Genomic DNA, 16864 nt, shown 5'->3' with positions numbered 1-16864 from the left:
TCAGAACAAACTTCCTTTTCATATCCGGAATGTCCTTCTAGCAAATGACTGGAGTCCACTAGTCAGCCTGGAACAAATCTTGATTCAGCTCCAAAGTGAACTTCTTATTTAAGAGTTCCTCGGTGCACTATGCAATCTGGCTGGATATGTTCTAGACCTCCTCCATTCCCTGAATAGCAGGTCTCCTTTCACCATAGGGTCCAACAGGCCAGTGTGACATTAGCTGAGGCTCCAAGCCACCAGATACCTGTGGCAGAACCAAGCTATGGCACTGGTTCTGAAGACAGAATGTTTTCCAGGATCTTCTCTATTCCATTCATCATGCCTAAGAAAAATGGCACTTGGAGACCATTCCCAGATGGTCAGCATCCTCAGAAGGTGAGAAGAGGAAGATTAGCACAGAGGTCCTCCAAATCATAGTGGAGGACCCTCCTGACAGGGGACTTCTTGGCCTCTATAAATTTGCACAAGGCATAACCTCATCCAAGCTCCAGGCAGTGCCCTTGCTTACTATGTCCGTACCAGGACACCAACACATTTATTATAGAGCCCCTCTTTTCAAGCTTTCCCCCACCCTGAGTCTTCACTCAGCTGATGGTCTCAGCAGCGTCCATCTCAGATCATGAAGTGTGTGCTTCTAGCTCATACGTAGATGACCTTATATCCTGGCCACCACACAGATCACAGGATCTCTGGGACATCCATTCGCCCTACATGTCCTCTGCACCCTACAGGTCCTGGTTTCAGCAGAAAGCCATCCTCATTTGCAGGCCATCATCCATCTGGGGATGTCAATTGACTCTGCTCAATCCTCTGTCGCCCTCCAAGAAAATGTAACTTCAGCCTCAGGAGGGCAATAACTCTTCTCTGATGCGCTATGCCTGAAGGTCTAGTCACCCTGATGAAGCTCTGGGTCCCATGATATCCTACCTAGTTACTGTGCTGTGGTTCCAATTCCACTCCTCTCCCCTTTAAGGGATCCAGTTGCCTTTTCATGGGACATCCTTCAGCATCATTGGAGGGAACATTATTATTTCCATTGTATGCTGCTCCTTAAGTTGGTGGCTCCAGGTCTCCTATCTGGTGGGAGGCACCCTAAAACGTCTCAGAGTGGAAACCACCATGGATGCCAGTCTCAGTGTATGCTGGAACTCCGTGTATGCTGCCATCACCTAGTCACCCAAAGAAAGTGGCACATCATGGAAATAAGGCATAGCATTTAGTTGTTGGAGCAGAGAGTGATCTCACTTGCGCTACTCTCCTTCCAGTTCTTAATAGACTCACTCATCCTCACCAACAACAGATGTTAAACACCATCTCAGCTGTCCTCTGACAGAAAGCTACTCTACTACTTCAGTGGATAAAGTCACTTTCTGTCACTGATCGCAGCATGCTTAGGGATTCACAACCTGAAGGCAAACTAGCTCATTCGGCAGGACTTGGAACTAGTTGAGGCATTCAGAATTCTGGAGTCTTCCATGCAGTTACCAGGAGTCAGAGCATCCCCTGTCAGTTTAGTGTAGTGCTTAGAGCAGCGGGCTCTAACCTGGAGAACTGGGTTTGATTCCCCACTCCTCTACATGCAGCTGCTGGGTAACCTTGGGTCAGCCACAGTTCTCTCAGAGCTGTTTTTGCAAGAGCAGTTCTCTCAGAGTTCTCTCAGCCCCATCTACCTCACAGGGTGTCTGTTGTGGGGAGAGGAAGGGAAGGAGATTGTAAGTCACTCTGAGACTCCAAGTGAAGGACGGGGTATAAATCCAGTCTCTTCTCTTCATCATCTTCTTCTGTCGGGTCCTCCTGGCATCCCCACCAAAAACAACATGCCAAAATTCTAGTGCAGATGTATGTTGGTGAGGTGGAGGGTGAGGATGCTCTCTCAGCACTCAGGGGACGTCTTCTGCTTATAGCCAGGGAGTTCTGTAGAATATGAGGGAAACAACAGAGGACATTGTCTCATATTCCTCTGGCCAAAGAGACCCTGGTTCTCTGACCTGGTGGTGATCTCATAGCGACCATTGGGGATCTTCCCAATGGACCATGATATCCTTCTATAGGATCCCCTGTTCCATCTTGCTCTGGGATGGGCTCTGCTCCCTCACATGGAGAATGATGGGAGGACACTAGAGTGACATGGCTAGCCAGAAAAAGCCTCCAGGTGGTCTTGGCTTTTTGAAAGCCTTCAACCCATGAAATCTACCAAGCCACTTGGGGGTGGTGTTCCACTGGCAGAATTAGGGGAAGGAAAGCAGCACCCCTACTGCAGGCATGTTAGAGGTTCACCACTACCTCCAGGATAGAATGCATCAGAACCAATTTTCCTTGGTGCCAGGTACTGACCCTTTATGGGTTCCCTGTCCTGTCTCAGAACACCATCTATTAGACACAGTCAGTTACAGCCTTTCCAAAGGGAAGCAGCCCTAGCATGGTCTCTTTTCATGGAATCTCCACAGGGTGTTGAGAGATGTACTCAGACCTCTCTTGAGCCATTCAGATCTGCTACACTGAAAATTCAGGCATTCAGAGTAGCTTCTTGTGCCCTAAACCTCAGCAGGGAAGGCTTCAGAGCTATCTTTCCTCTGGCTCAGAGATGAGCTTTGCTATCTTTAGGAGGATTGGGTGACCTTATGTACCAATCCCTCTTTCTTACCATCTGTTAACTTTTCATTCCACAGGGACCAGGACACCTATCTATCTTCAATATGTAGTCATCCCAACCATCCTGTGGAACGGGTCTAACATAAATTAGAAGTCCAGGGAGCTCCCCATATCCACCTAAGAGGGTAATAGCCTTCATATCTCTGGATTCCTGTTGATCACATTCTAACCCAACAACAGGGGAAAGACGGCATCATTGTAAAACTTATCCAGATGCATCAGGGCATGCATTTCTCTGGCTTACAACAGCCAACATCTCCCGTCAGTCTCAAAGGTTACTGCCTTTTTTTGCTAGAGTGGCCCCTACGTATGCAGCCCTCTCCACCAGTGTATCCATTGCATGCATAGGTAGGACAGTGATTTGGGCTTCAGCCTCTACTTTGGTGAGGTAGTACAAAGTAAACATGTTTGGCTTGGCTGTGGCTGCTTTAGACAGAAATAATTTCAAATTGATAGTTCCTTAATTCCTCTCCTTTTCAATTTTTCCCCACCTGGGCTATAGAGCTTTTCAATATGCTGTGTAAGGATACCTTCCTCCACTGATGGAGGATGAAACATTGAACCTACTTTGCAGGTTTCTTCTCATCAGTAGATTGAAAGGTATCCTTCCCCAACCCAGTTGGTAGAGGAGGAATAGGAAAGGAACGCTCAAATTCAAAAGGAGCACAATCAGTTTTTTCCTCATCAATTTTTCAGCTTTATAGTATTTCCACTTACAGGTCTTCAGGGAGAACTTTCTCTTATGTGATTATGGTCTAGAGGGGGATCTGTCTCCATTGGAAGTTTGGCAATACATTAACTGGGGAGGTGGAGCACCCCTCAGGATAGTGAAAGCCTTTGCAAGAAATTTGTGTGTCCTGCCCATGGAGCAAGGAGGAGACACAACCCCACACAAGGATACTTTCCAATCTATTGATGAAACATAGAGCTGGAAGGGACCCCAAGGGTCATCAAGTCTAACCCCCTGCACAATGCAGGAAATTCACAGCTGCCTGCCTTCCCCCCCCCCCCATGACCTCTGCTCTGTGCCCAAAAACCTTCACTGTAAGTCCAGTGTTTCATTCTCTGGATCACTAATCGGATCACATTGTTTTCATTGTCAGTTAGACGATTGGCGTACTATAATGAAATAAAGCTTTGTCATTCACTACCACAAAGCGAGGTGATGGTCACTGGCTCAGATGACTTTTTAAAAGGATTGAACAGCTTAATGGAAGATACGTCTGTTAATATCTGTTAGCCACTATCTAAATGGAACTTCCATGTTCATACCTCTGAAGACCAGATGCTGGAGGCAAACAATGGAGGGAACGATGTTGTCTTAGAGACCTGTTTGTAGACTCTCAAGAAGTATCTGACTGGCTGTTGCTGGGAACACAGTGTTGAATTAGATAGAACTGTGTCTTGATCCATCAAGGCTACTCTTAATATTGCATCATCCAACTATCTTGGAGCAGCTGGCTATAATTTTCTTATTGATGATGATTGCTCATAGGTTTCAACTAATTACATTACATTTTATGGTGAACTGGGACTTTATTTCCCTGATTTTTAACTTCCCCCATATGTTTCCAGACCTTACGATGCTTGTTTTTGTTTGGATTGCAGAAGAAAAAAGAAGATGAGTTGGATGGGAAGAAAAAGAAAGAAGGCATGAATCTAGTGATCCCTTTTGTTCCATCTGCAGATAACTCTAACCTCTCAGCTGATGGAGATGAGTCATTTGTTAGTGTAGACTCTGCCATGCCTAGCCCTTTTAGTGAGGTAAGAATTTCTTTACACCACCCTGAAGCTATATCAAAACTTTTCGGGTTCTTCCAAATGATAATGAAGTCCTGAAATTCACTACACAAGAAGTCCAAAGCACATTAGTTGCTAGAAATGCCTGAACATGGGACATTGTTTCAACCTGATAGTCCCAACTGTGCAGTGGTCTGAATAAATGTGGGTGATAGGTTCAGCACAGAGCAAGCCAAGGTATATCTGGGATGGAATATTGGGCTGCGAGAGTTCTGTGGCCCCTGAAGACAGATTTGGGGGGAAGGCATAATGGGTATATAATGCATGTATAAGCTTTAAGGCCTTTGTTTTCACATGGTGTAGATCTCCATCAGCAGTGAATTGCACATGGGCTCCATCCCTCCTGATGAGAGTAGCAATGACATGCTGGTGATTGTAGATGATCCAGCATCTTCAGCACCTCAGTCAAGAGCCACCAACTCTCCTGCTTCCATCACTGGCTCAGTCTCTGACAACATGAACGGTTAGTATTTTTCTATCGTTGTAAGACCCTGCCCTAAGAATATCATTGTGTGGTTTCTATTTTCTATTGCTTATTTATGACCATGGAATTTGCCTAAGGATGGGGGAGGAGACCGTATAGAGAAAACATATCCTTCACATTAGTTTATTAACCGAAATTTGATGTGTTTGTTCATTAACTGTATAAAGCTTTTATTTCTGAGTAAGATTTAGAAGTTGAGGTATCATGATAGCTAAGCATGATTTCGTTCAAATATCATTTCAGACATGAACTTGCTTCATGACTATAAGCAAGTCGCTTGCCCTTCAGTCTCAGAATCTGCCCCCCCCCGAGTCCAATGACACTTTAACAAAACTTATTCTAGCATGAACATTTGTGAATCAGAGCTGACTTCATTAGATGCATGAAGTGTACATCCATTAGTTCAATGAATTTATATTAAATTTCATATAAATGTAATAATTTATTTTGCCTTTATGCATCTGATTCACAAAAGCTCATGCTGGACTGAATGTTGTTAGTCTCAAGTGCCAGTGGACTCCTGTTTTGTTTTGCATCTGCAGACTAACACTGCTCCTTATATGAGCTACTGTATGTGAAGTTCTGAATACTCAAAACACTGTATGAATGCAAGTAGCTAAAGGTTTGTAGGCAGAGCAAATTAGTGTCCTGATTTATAAATCTGAGTGGGTTCAAGTAAATGTCAGCCAGATACAAGATATTGTTCATATAAAATGCATATTGTGTATTAATTAGTGAGGGATTACAATAGTAACTCAGTAAGCCAAGGCATTTATTTTAAAAAAATTAGGCTACCTATTTAGGAAGGGTACACATTTAAATTCTCTGACTTATCTGTTATACAGGTCAAACATGTATAACAAGCCTGAAATCTCAGATTAAATATAGTCTTAGTGGGAGAATTCCTATGCACAGACAGTAAGCATTTGCTGTCCAAAGTCATTTTTCTGTCTGTCTCAGCAATATGACAGTATATCACTTGGAGAATGAAATTTATAAGACCTACACTAAACAGCTATGGAACTAGGCAGACTAAATTAATTGTGTTCTTTTACTGAATGGTATAGAGTCTCCACTTGTGATACAATAGTAATTGTGCCCACAATGTCTTTGTTTCCTTAAGGAATTTCAATACAGGATATGCCAGTCACAGGGAGAGGTCATTCAGGTAGAAGCCGAGGTCGCCCCAAAGGTTCAAACAGTGGATCAAAAAGCACAGGAAAAGGCAGAAGTCGAAAATCAACAGCAGGAAGTGCAGCTGCCATGGCAGGTGCTAAAGCGGGGGCGGCAGCTGCCTCTGCCGCAGCGTATGCAGCGTATGGATACAGTGTGTCTAAAGGTAGGAGCGAATGGGTGCCATGGAGTGTTTTGCATGTTTTAATTGCAGGGCATCAGTAACCTGTAAGATATCTGTTGTGTAGCTTAACCTTTCCAAATGAGATCTGGCTGTGTTGAAGTAACTGTGTTCAGCCATGTTGAAGTGTAATGCTGTAAAAGTCTACAATGGTCTCAAAGAGAAAATTAACTTTAATTTTTGTTGTTAACGTTACTCTTGTATTCAAAAGGTTTGCCTACTTCTTGGAGCTGGTTAGTTTAATAACTAGGACATGATTGGTCAAATTGAGCTTTTATTGCCATTTTTCGCTTTAAAAAACTTGCTTTCCATTTTAAACTGAGTACCCAAAGTATCTTGAGGGTGAAAAGGCAGGCTAGTAATATTTTTATATAAATATTACAGCTGTAATTAAGGCCATGACATGCAAACTTAGTTTTAATCCTATAATTTTTATGTGCACTTAAGAATCCATAATGTGACTGTGGTATGTTGAGGAAGGGTTTGCTTTTTGTTACTAGGTATGTCTTCAGGCAGCCCACTGCCAATGCCACATATCCGACCCTCTGGACTCGCAGACTTTGGACCATCAAGCGCCTCTTCTCCCTTGAGCAAAGGAAACAGTGTTTGTGGAACCTCCAAAACTTTAAACCTGACAAGTTCCTTGACACCAGAAACCCCTGTCCGAAAACAATACAAAGGAGCCCACACCTCAGGTGGGCGATAGTGGTTTTGAATCCCTGGAACCTACCTGTATCCGTATTGGCTTTCTAAGCAGTCTACTCCAACCAGCAAAAGGGTATACAGATGATGCCTTGTTTTCATCCCATATGTGGGTATGATGAGATGATAACTGCACTAATGGGGCAAGAGGTGTTCTGTGTGCACTGTCATGTGTAGCCCAGTTTTTAGTACCTTTACAAATATGTGAGGAGGAAGGACATAAGACTTAGGGTTCTTGTGCTTAACCTTTTCCATTAAGTTTTTTCTGGCACCTAGAAATCATGTGGGCAAAGGATCCAGCCTCCATGTGAGACTAGCTGCAAGTCTCCCCCTTTGTGCTCACACCAGCATCCTGTCCCTTACTCTTTCAGGTTTCATGTGGAATTCAGCTGTATAAGTACCAGAAATTTGAGGGTCCCCTGCAGATTCAGAAGAGGGTTCTGGTCAGTGCATCTTTTGGGGAGAGCTATGGAGAAATAACTTGATGGTTCCAATGTGTACCGATAATGGATGCCATGAAAAAATGGTTTTGTGAGGCGAGAGAAGTTTTGCACTGTAGCCTAAAAATGGTATTTTATCAATACTGTGTTTCTGAACAACTAGATTTCTGTTCCTTTAATTGAAGTCACAGAATGGTATTTTGGGAATGACATTGCTGTGTCTGTTCCAGAGAGCGGAAGGTGCTTTAAGTTGCTGCTTTACATCGCAGTACCTAGGTTCATATGCATTTACTTTGATAGCATCTGATTTTAAATACACCTTCTTGCATTTGGCTTATGTGGAAGTCTTCAAGGATTTAGAAGGAAAACAAGCCAGCCATTTTGCATGTAATTTTTAACAAGGGAATTTGATGGAGGATATAGATCACTGCTGTCCTTCTCATTGTGCCATAGAAAAGTTTTTTAAATTATGTTTTAGGTACCGTTGGCTGCCATACCACAATAAAAGAGCAAGGGCAGTGTGCCATTCCCTGCTTCCATCCAATCTCTAGTAAAGTGATGTCTCATTCCAAGATGTTGCTGTTTTTACACACATCTTATTGTTCAACACTTCGCCCCCAGCAGGTCAGGATTTGCTCCATTGTGATGGTCTATCTCCATAGCAAAACTCTGTGAAGCTTACAAAAATTGTCAGAGAACAGCAACACCATGAGGGCAACTCTTTTGTTCTGGTACTCCATTTTGAATGCACAAGAACCCTCTGTTTTGGCATAGTATATATGATGTCTGCATTGCACTGAGATGGAGAGAGGCAGTTCTCCTGCCTTTGTGTTGATGTTAAGCGGTTGTTCTTTCTGGGCATTTTCATCCTTCAAGGGTGAACCAGGCTACGAGGTGAAGATCTTAGCTAAGAAAGCAAAGGATTTTTCAGCCTCATGCACCTTGCCTGGCATCCCACAGTGTAGAGCAAGTGCTTCCTGTTGACTCTGCCTCTAATTTGCACACCTGAAAATAGCAGAAATGAGTTCAGTTAGATACCTTTTTTTTAAAAAAAGAAACAGATTTGGAGGGGATAATTGGGTAGGGAGGGGATATTTAAGTTAAATCATGAAGATTTACTGTGCTCCCCCCACTCAGATTCACATGTGTATATACAATGTCTAGAGGGAATCAGAAAAATGCCAAGCCTTTTTTTTTTCCTCTTGGAATGTGCTGTCTATTTTTATAATTGAACTTGTATATATGTATAAAAAGAGACACATCTTTCTTTTACTAACTGGAGAAAAGAATCTTAAATAAAATGGAGTGAGATAATTTTATGTAAATTCAGCCTCTGTGGTTCATTGTTCTTCCATAAGAGTGTGGTGAAATACAATGCATGTTAAAGCACTTCTTTCTGAAAGTGTACCTAGGTCAGTATGTTTACTGTTTGATATCTTACTGAAACATAGAAAAAGTAATGACTACTTGCTGTAGAATATACTGATTATGTGCAGGAAATTATATTCCTTATCATTATAAACTCAGCCATCCGGCTGTTAGATTGGGATCTAAAACATAGGTGACTTCTTTATCTTGCCCTGTCCTTCTGTGGGTGTTCTGGTATGAGATGTCTCTGTTCAGATAGTACTAAAATGTGTATTGTGGGATGGAATAGTGAAGGAACAGATGCTGAACGTATCATACAGTTCTGTGTGGTGAGTCTTTTTTGCATGAGTAACATACATGATGGGAGTCATGGATTCCATCACCCTCCCCTGCTCTCACTTCATGCTTAAATTCAAAATTGTAGGCACACGACATCACTTTTATTTTATTTTTCTGTTATGGTTTGGTAGTTGTGTGCATGACAGTGACTTGTGAATCTGTGGAGAGGATCCATATTAGAAAAGCTGAGTCCACAAAGTTGTGAGTTCTATTTGTGTGCTAAGGGAGGTCGTGATATGTAGATGTTGTGATCTTATTTGATTAGTATTAAGTGCAAGTCCTGTATTGTATTCTCACACATTCCTAATATTAAGAAGCCATGTTCTCAGGTACTAAAAGTAGCCTTCTGTCTGGCGAGCAGTCCTTGCTCAATAACTATTCCAGGGTTTAATGCTCATCTCCATTTTGGTAGCACCAACAAAATTTTTTAATTGGGGATTCCACTTAAGAAATTGTTAATCTCTTAGTCTTAACTTACTAAACATTTTCTGTGCTACCCAAGCTAAGTTTAATGCTCTGTCTGACTTCTGTTTGTTATTTATTTATGTTACAAAATTTATATCCCACCTTTCAGCCCTCACAAGGACCACTAATGCAGCAAACAAATTAAAACAGACATAATAAAACCATATTTTAAAGCTGTTAAAACCAGGCCCCTCAAAACATGGATCATTACAATAATTAAAACCAGAGTTAATATAGAAAGACATAACTATTAAAACATTGGTCAGAGAGGAGGGATCACTGAAGTAACCCAAAACAAAACAAAATCTTCACCCACTGGCAGATGATAGCAACAGAAGGGAACAGAGGATTGTCCCTGAGGACAGAGGTCCAGAGTTTTGGCGCCATGACCAAGAAGGGTTGCCACCAATGTTCCCTCTAAGCTGTGGAGTCTTGTGAGCAAACATTCTACTTTGTGAGCTACCGGCATGAAAGTTGTGTGCGAGCGATTTGGCTGCTGCATATATTAGTTTGCTCTGGAGTCATCCTTCCTGAGCCAAGGCAAAAATGTGTGAGCCAGAGGCTAAAAAACAGTGAGCTAGCTCACACTAACTCAGCTTAGCTGGAACCCTGGTTGCCACTCACATGGTCTGAGAAGGCGGGGACACCAGAAGCAGGGCATCCAAAGATTACCTTAGTGGTCAGGTGGTGTATGCTGGTCCCAACCATATACGGCTTTAAAGTTCTACACCAGCACCTCGAATTGTTCCAAGAAGCTGACCAGGAGCCAGTGTAGATGGGCCCAAAATGGAGTGATATGGTCCCTGTGACTCACTCCAGTCAACATTGCAGCATTCTACACCAATCAAAGATCTTCTTCGTGGTCTCTGTGCATCACACCTCTGGGATATAGTGCGCCTGAGCTGACCCTGATCGGTATAATGGAAAGCAAAAGGAATTTTCGCGCCCGCTCCCCGGTCACGTGCCGGGCTCCACTGCATATGACCAAGGAAAGGGCACAACAATCCCGCCAGTTCTCTTCTGACCGCCGCACTGGTAGGACTCTCCGCTTCGGTTGGTAAAACTATACTTTTTTGGGCCTTTTGGCCTTGTTTTATTCAAGTTTAGTTAGTTAGGTAAGTTTTTTTCAGTTAGATAGTGTTTGTTGGACTTTATTTTCTCTACCACCCCTTTCCCCCGGCCTATGGCCATGCGGTGGGGTTTCTTTAAACGGTACTTGGAGTGTGGCAGTAAGATTGCCCCCCCCCCCCCGACGGACATTCTCTTCGCCTTTTATGCTTGGGGGAATCGCACCGAGTAGACTCTTGCGCCCATTGCTCCAAGTTCTCCAACCAGACCAGGAAAAATCGGGCTGCTAGACTGCAAGTGGCGCTGATGGAAGTCACACTCTCTCCAGTGACGCCCTCATCTCAGGAGACGTCCGGACATGCACCGATGTCGACGCCAGCATCAAAAGCAACAATCGCCATGTCTTCGACATTGACCTTCATCGATGCCGTAAAATCGGTGCTGAAACGCCCGATTCAGGCACAACAGTCTGGCATCTAGGTATGTTAGATAAAAGGTGCCAATATTTATTAACAATAGTCTTCACTGATGTAAATGTGCTATTGTAGGTAAGAGGTATAATCATCCTATCTTCTCTTTGATTTTGAGGTCTGGGTGTGAGTAAAGATGTTCTTGGTGTATTGTAAGCTCTATAGTTTCTATATGTGTAGCCTCTATCGGCAAGTTGATTCATTAAGATACCTGCCTGTCTCCTAAAGTCATCTGTCTCACTGCAGTCTTAAAATTTGTGAGTAAGGCAGGTTCTTCTTAATATGAGCAGGGTGAAAACTGTATGAATTTACATCAGTGGGTTTTCTATAGACTTCTGTTTCTAGTTTATTGCCTGTCCTTCTAATTTCAACAATCAAAAAATGTACCTTACACTTATCATATACTAATTCAAATTTGATAGTGTTATGTATTTGGTTAATGTAATTACCGAATTCAATCAAGGATCCTACTGTACCTTTCCAAATCAGGAAGATATCGTCCAAAAATCTTTTGTAAAAAATGATCTGATCACTAAAGGAATTATTGGGTTGGAGAATAAAATTGTTCTCCAATCTATCCATGAATAGATTGGCTAATTCAGGTGTAAATTTACATCCCATTGCTGTGCCTGACACTTGCCAGAAATATTCTCCCTGGAATTGAAAGAAGTTCTTTTTTAGGCATAATTCAGCAACGTGACAGAGGAACGATGTGGGGGGGACGGGCTGCCCTGTCCTTCGCTCTAATACTTCCCATAAAACTTCTAAGGCCTCATCTTGTGGAATGTTAGTATAGAGCGAGACCACATCAAGAGTGGCAAAAATAACTTCCTCTGTCTGCAACTGTAAATCATTAATGTCATGAAGGGAATCCATAGTATCTCTTAGATATGAGTGTGTAGTCCACATCCACTTCAGAATGACCTCCAGGCAGCAGTTCAGGATTTCTAGAACCTCCCTGGGATGACCTGGAAATATGTGATAGAGCTGAGTGTCATATGCATATTGGTGACAACCCAGACCAGATCTCTGGATGACATCACCCAGCAGTTTCATTTAGATGTTAAAGGATACTGTGGAATCTGGCAGGGTGCCAAAGGCCAAGGACCACCTTGTGAAATCTACCTTCCAAGAAGGACTAGAACCGCTACAGAACATTGCCTCCAAATCCCAGCCTGAAAATGCAGTCCAGAATAATACCAGAAGTGCTGGTATAAAAAACCACTGAGGGGTCCAAGAGAATCAACAGACTCATACTCCCTCTGTCCATGTACCAAAGTAGGTCATCCCACAGGGCAACCAAGACTGTTTCAGTCCCATAACCAGGCCTAAAACAAGAACTGAAAGAATCTAGACAATTCACCTCATCCAGGAAAGCTTGAAGTTGTCCAGCTATCACCCATTCAATCATTTTGCTCAAGAATGGAACATTTATCGACTGGTCGATAGTGGAGATATCCTGGGTCCAGGAGAGCCTTCTTAGAACTAGACACATCACAGGCTGTTTCAAGGCTGGAGAAACTACCCCATCTCTCAAGGAAGCATTAACTACCTCTTCGACCCAGTCAACCAGCCCTTTTCCTGACATATTTAAGTAACCAGGAAGGGTCATACAAGCAAGTGGTGGGCCTCAAACCTCCAAAGGTCATGTCTGCATTCTCAGACTGGATAAACTGAAAAGTAGCCAAAACAACTGGACAGTTTTTCACCCTGGCACCATCTGACCATGTCACTGCTAACGTATAAGAGTGGATGTGAGAAATTTTATCTGCAAAGAGCTGAGCAAAATGGGCACAGCAGCCTGCCAAATCCCAACAGTCCTCTGACCACTCAGAACAGCTCCACTGGCCAACATTGTGAAACACAATGGTGACAGAAGAGTATTGTTTCTTTGCTGTGATTACCACCATGGAGTATGCTTTTAAAAGAACTTTCAACCATATCTTATCAGATTCATCCTGAGTCTTTCTCCACTGTTGCTGTAGAAGTCTTCCTTGTGTTTGTGTAGCCCACAGCCCCTCAGTAAACCAACGGTCTACCCGGGCTCTAACACTGAAAGAGGGCACCTGAGAGAGATTGTGTCAGTCACCCAGGTCATTTCTTCATTCCAGAGTTCAACCAGGGCAACAACAGGAACACCAGCCATATCAACAGGAAAAACCCCTAGAACCATCAGGAAGACATTAGGATCCATCTGGCTCTGAGGTGGATCATTTTAATAGAGTCCCCACCCCTGCAGAGTCTTGATATTCCTTTAAGTAAACCCAAGCAAATAGTGATCTCTCCATGATGAAGCACTGTCAATTCATCCACCCTCAGATCACATTCCTCCTGCCCAGAACAAAACACTAGATCACGAGTGTGACCTGGACAATGCGTAGGACCAGTTATTACCTGAGACAGGCCCACGGTTGTCATGAAGGCAATGAAATCTTGAGCTGTTCCTGACAAGACAGCCTTGGCATGAATGTTGAAGTCCCTTGGGACATCCAGCCTGGGGGTCCTCAACATCACTTCAAGGCCACCTTTGTTAGCACAGACAGTGAGTGAGTGGTACACCAACAGAATTCCAGTCTTATCTCTCAATCCCAAATTTAGGTACACAGTCTCAAAACCAGTAGTATTCTGGATAGGGCACTGTACTAGGGGGATAGACTCCTTATAAACTACAGGGACATCAGTTACCCACATGCCAGACCTGTGCTGATGTATCATCAAGTTGGAGAGAGATTCACCATCTCCCCTCCTCTAGCCAAGTCTCAGTGGCCCATGCCTGGTTAACCCCCTCATCCAGGATTAAATTCTGGATGGCTGCTATTTTTCCTGGGACTGGATTCCACAGGATGGCTGTGATGGCTGATGAGCAGCAGGTATCTACACTCTAATGAGCTGAGGGGCTGCTGCCTGCTTCTAGCTGATCCTTCTGCTTGCTTTGTGTTATACTTAGAGGTTTCCCCTCTGATTGCTTGTCTTCATTAACTAAGTCCCTGGTATTACATTCTGGCTCTCCCTCATGTAGCCCTTGACCATTTTCCCCACTACAACACCCTTTTTCCCCCTACCAATGATTCCATAGTTCTTAAATTTTGCTGTATTTTCCAGTATGAGAGCCAGTTTGGTGCAGTGGTTAAGTGTGCGGACTCTATTCTGGGAGAACTGGGTTTGATTCCCCACTCCTCCACTTGCACCTGCTGATGTGACCTTGGGTCAGTCACAAGCTCTGGCACAGCTGTCCTTGAAAAACAGCAGTTTGTGTCAGAGTTCTCTCAGCCCCACCCACCTCACAGGGTGTCTGTTGTGGGGAGGGGAAGGGAAAGGAGTTTGTAAACCGCTCTGAGACTCCAAGTGAAGGGCGGGGTATAAATCCAATCTCTTCTTCTATGTGGGTTGAATCCTACAAGCATTTGCACTGTTGCAAGAGGGAGGTGGGGACCTCTCCTCATCACCAAAAAAGGCTATGCCAAGGACTGTAGAATCTAGATAGACAAAATGCTACATGGGAGAAGGCTAGAGTGAGCAGGTGAGTGAGGCAGATTGCCCCTCCTTTCTCTTGCAACAGCAGAAAATCCAACTCCAATCCAATCCAAAATATTTCCTACTGAGATGGCTGCCTGCAGTGGGGGAAGGGGTCACAACTGAGAATAGCTGTTGCATTTTAGTGGTGTGATAGAAGAGGGGAAATAAACATTTGTCTGATAGATGGTTATGGTTGTGATATAGATTGACATCTTAATTTTGTATGTTCATGAGGTCTTTTAATTCACAAAGTGCATTATTTGTTTCCTTCTTTTGTTGTGTTGTCTGAATGGACATAATTTACAAAATACAAGCAGGCTCTTCCCCATCCCCTTTGCATTCTCAGTGTTATTCATATTTTAACACAACTTGCTAACAAATCACAACCATTAACAAGATATTGGATGGGACTAGCACCTTGGTTTTGAGCTACCATGGTTAAAGGGTCTTTTGTAGTAAAAATGTTATGATCACTGGAGGATCGTGGAAAGTTCTTCCTGCAGGATACCATTAGCAGGGCTTAGATGGTCTTTGAACTTCTTAGCATAAAAATGAACAAATTTGCTTGTAGCATAAACGGTAAAAAAAATCGACAGGCTCCCTAAATCATGGAAAAACCTGTTAATGTCTCTTCAAGATTAGCCAAGACAGTAAGCACACAGGCAAGTTGTTGTGTGGCACACTCCTGGGGTCAGGAGACGGGAACTATGGCAAGACACTAACAGTGCGGTCCTACGTAGAACTACCCCAGTATAATCACACTGATTTCAATGGTCTTCAACTGGAGTTCCTCTTGAGTAGGATTGCACTAAAAGGAAGCAAATTTCCCTGAAAAATAAAGGGGAGAGGAATTGACCTCTGGCTTTTAGCATATTCAGCATAAATCATATGAACACAGCCACTCATGTTGCAGGTCAGCTGTCCTAGTTCTTTTGCAGGCACAGTGCACAAAACTGCACCTGAACAGGTCAGAGAAGAGTCTGATATTTTCCTAGTAACTATTTTTGTCTCCTTAAGCACTGAAACATAATTTAAACCCAAGAGAGAGAGGGAGTTCAGTGAATCTGACGGCATGGAACTTTGTTTACCTAATTAACCTATTGGAGTTTTGTAAGGCTACAAGTTTTGTGCTATAGCTTGCTGCGGTCTATGTTTAAGGCATCATCAGTTTAAAAAAATTGCTTAGTGGATGTATATCATTTCATACAGTTAATGGTCATGTGCAGTTAGCAAATGGGCTGCATCACCAGTTTTCACTTAAAATAGTTTGTCATGGCTTTCCTGCAAGAAACTCTGTAACTTTTAATGCTTTGAAATAGCTGGATATCCTGTCGTCCCAGAGTTGTTTGTATTCTGTCCTTTCCCCAAGGAGTTCAGGATAGCATACATGGGGTTATTCCAGTTTGACCATACAACACTTCTGTGAGATGGGTTAGGCAAAGACAGTGTGGTTTATGCAAAGTCACCCAGTGAGTTCCATAGCTAAAAATGGATTTGAACTCTGATACCCCTGGTCCAAATCCAACAGTATGCATTACATTGGCCCAGTTTTACAAAGCCACTGTTCCCAGGAGTTCTTGTGGAAAATTATAACCAATAAAGAACACATTTAAATCAACAGTCCCCCTCCCCACTGTGAGGAGGAAGATGTCGGGAAGATCTATCTTTGTGAGTTCCTTCCAGTCACATTATCATAAGATCCAACAAGTGTGTCTGGGGTAGTGACATAAATAATGGCCTCTATGAGGTGGGGTCTACGGCGCAACGATGGCAGATGCCTTTCCCGAGGCTTGGGGAGGGCGCTCCGCATAGCAGCGGAGGGGAGGGGTGCCGCTGGATCGGCGCCTCCACGGGGGTTCAGGGAGGCCCCCCAGGCCATAGGGCTTTTGAGGGTGAGCCTCTTTTCCTGCTATCTGCAGGGAAATTGAGGCTGCCCTCCGCCCTGACGGTCCTCCCCGCTGTCTGCGTCCTCTTAGCGTGGCATAAGATGTGCCGACCCAGTCAAGCGCAGGAGATCTGGCGAAGGAGCGATTACGAGCGTGGTTAAGAAACAATGAACTGTGAGTTAAAATGAGCAAACCGTAAACAGAAGCGTAAATCCCCCCCTCCAAAACCTTTTGAGCAATTGGAATCCTGCTGAGAGGGACGCCTCTCGGACGCATTTGCATAAGCAAAGGAGGGAGGAGGGAGAGAGAGAGAGAGA

At 43.5% G+C, this 16864-nt stretch overlaps 1 protein-coding gene across 1 annotated transcript in view; it reads left to right on the top strand.

Annotated features, from left to right (window-relative positions):
* INO80 (INO80 complex subunit) overlaps positions 1-8687 on the top strand; it is a 106893-nt gene extending 98206 nt beyond the window's left edge. Inside the window, exons 33-36 of the mRNA XM_015429521.1 lie at positions 4264-4419; positions 4759-4918; positions 6063-6278; positions 6794-8687. Of these exons, the coding sequence (XP_015285007.1) occupies positions 4264-4419; positions 4759-4918; positions 6063-6278; positions 6794-6999 (738 nt within the window). The 3' untranslated portion in view covers positions 7000-8687. The remainder of the gene's footprint in view (positions 1-4263; positions 4420-4758; positions 4919-6062; positions 6279-6793) is intronic.
* The last annotated feature ends 8177 nt before the right edge of the window (positions 8688-16864 follow it).

This window comes from Gekko japonicus, unplaced genomic scaffold (genome assembly GCF_001447785.1).
Source record: "Gekko japonicus isolate JY-2015 unplaced genomic scaffold, Gekko_japonicus_V1.1 scaffold251, whole genome shotgun sequence".
NCBI classification, from domain to species: Eukaryota; Metazoa; Chordata; class Lepidosauria; order Squamata; family Gekkonidae; genus Gekko; species Gekko japonicus.
Note: the sequence above shows the minus strand (reverse complement) of the source record. Positions and strands in the feature narration are given on the sequence as shown.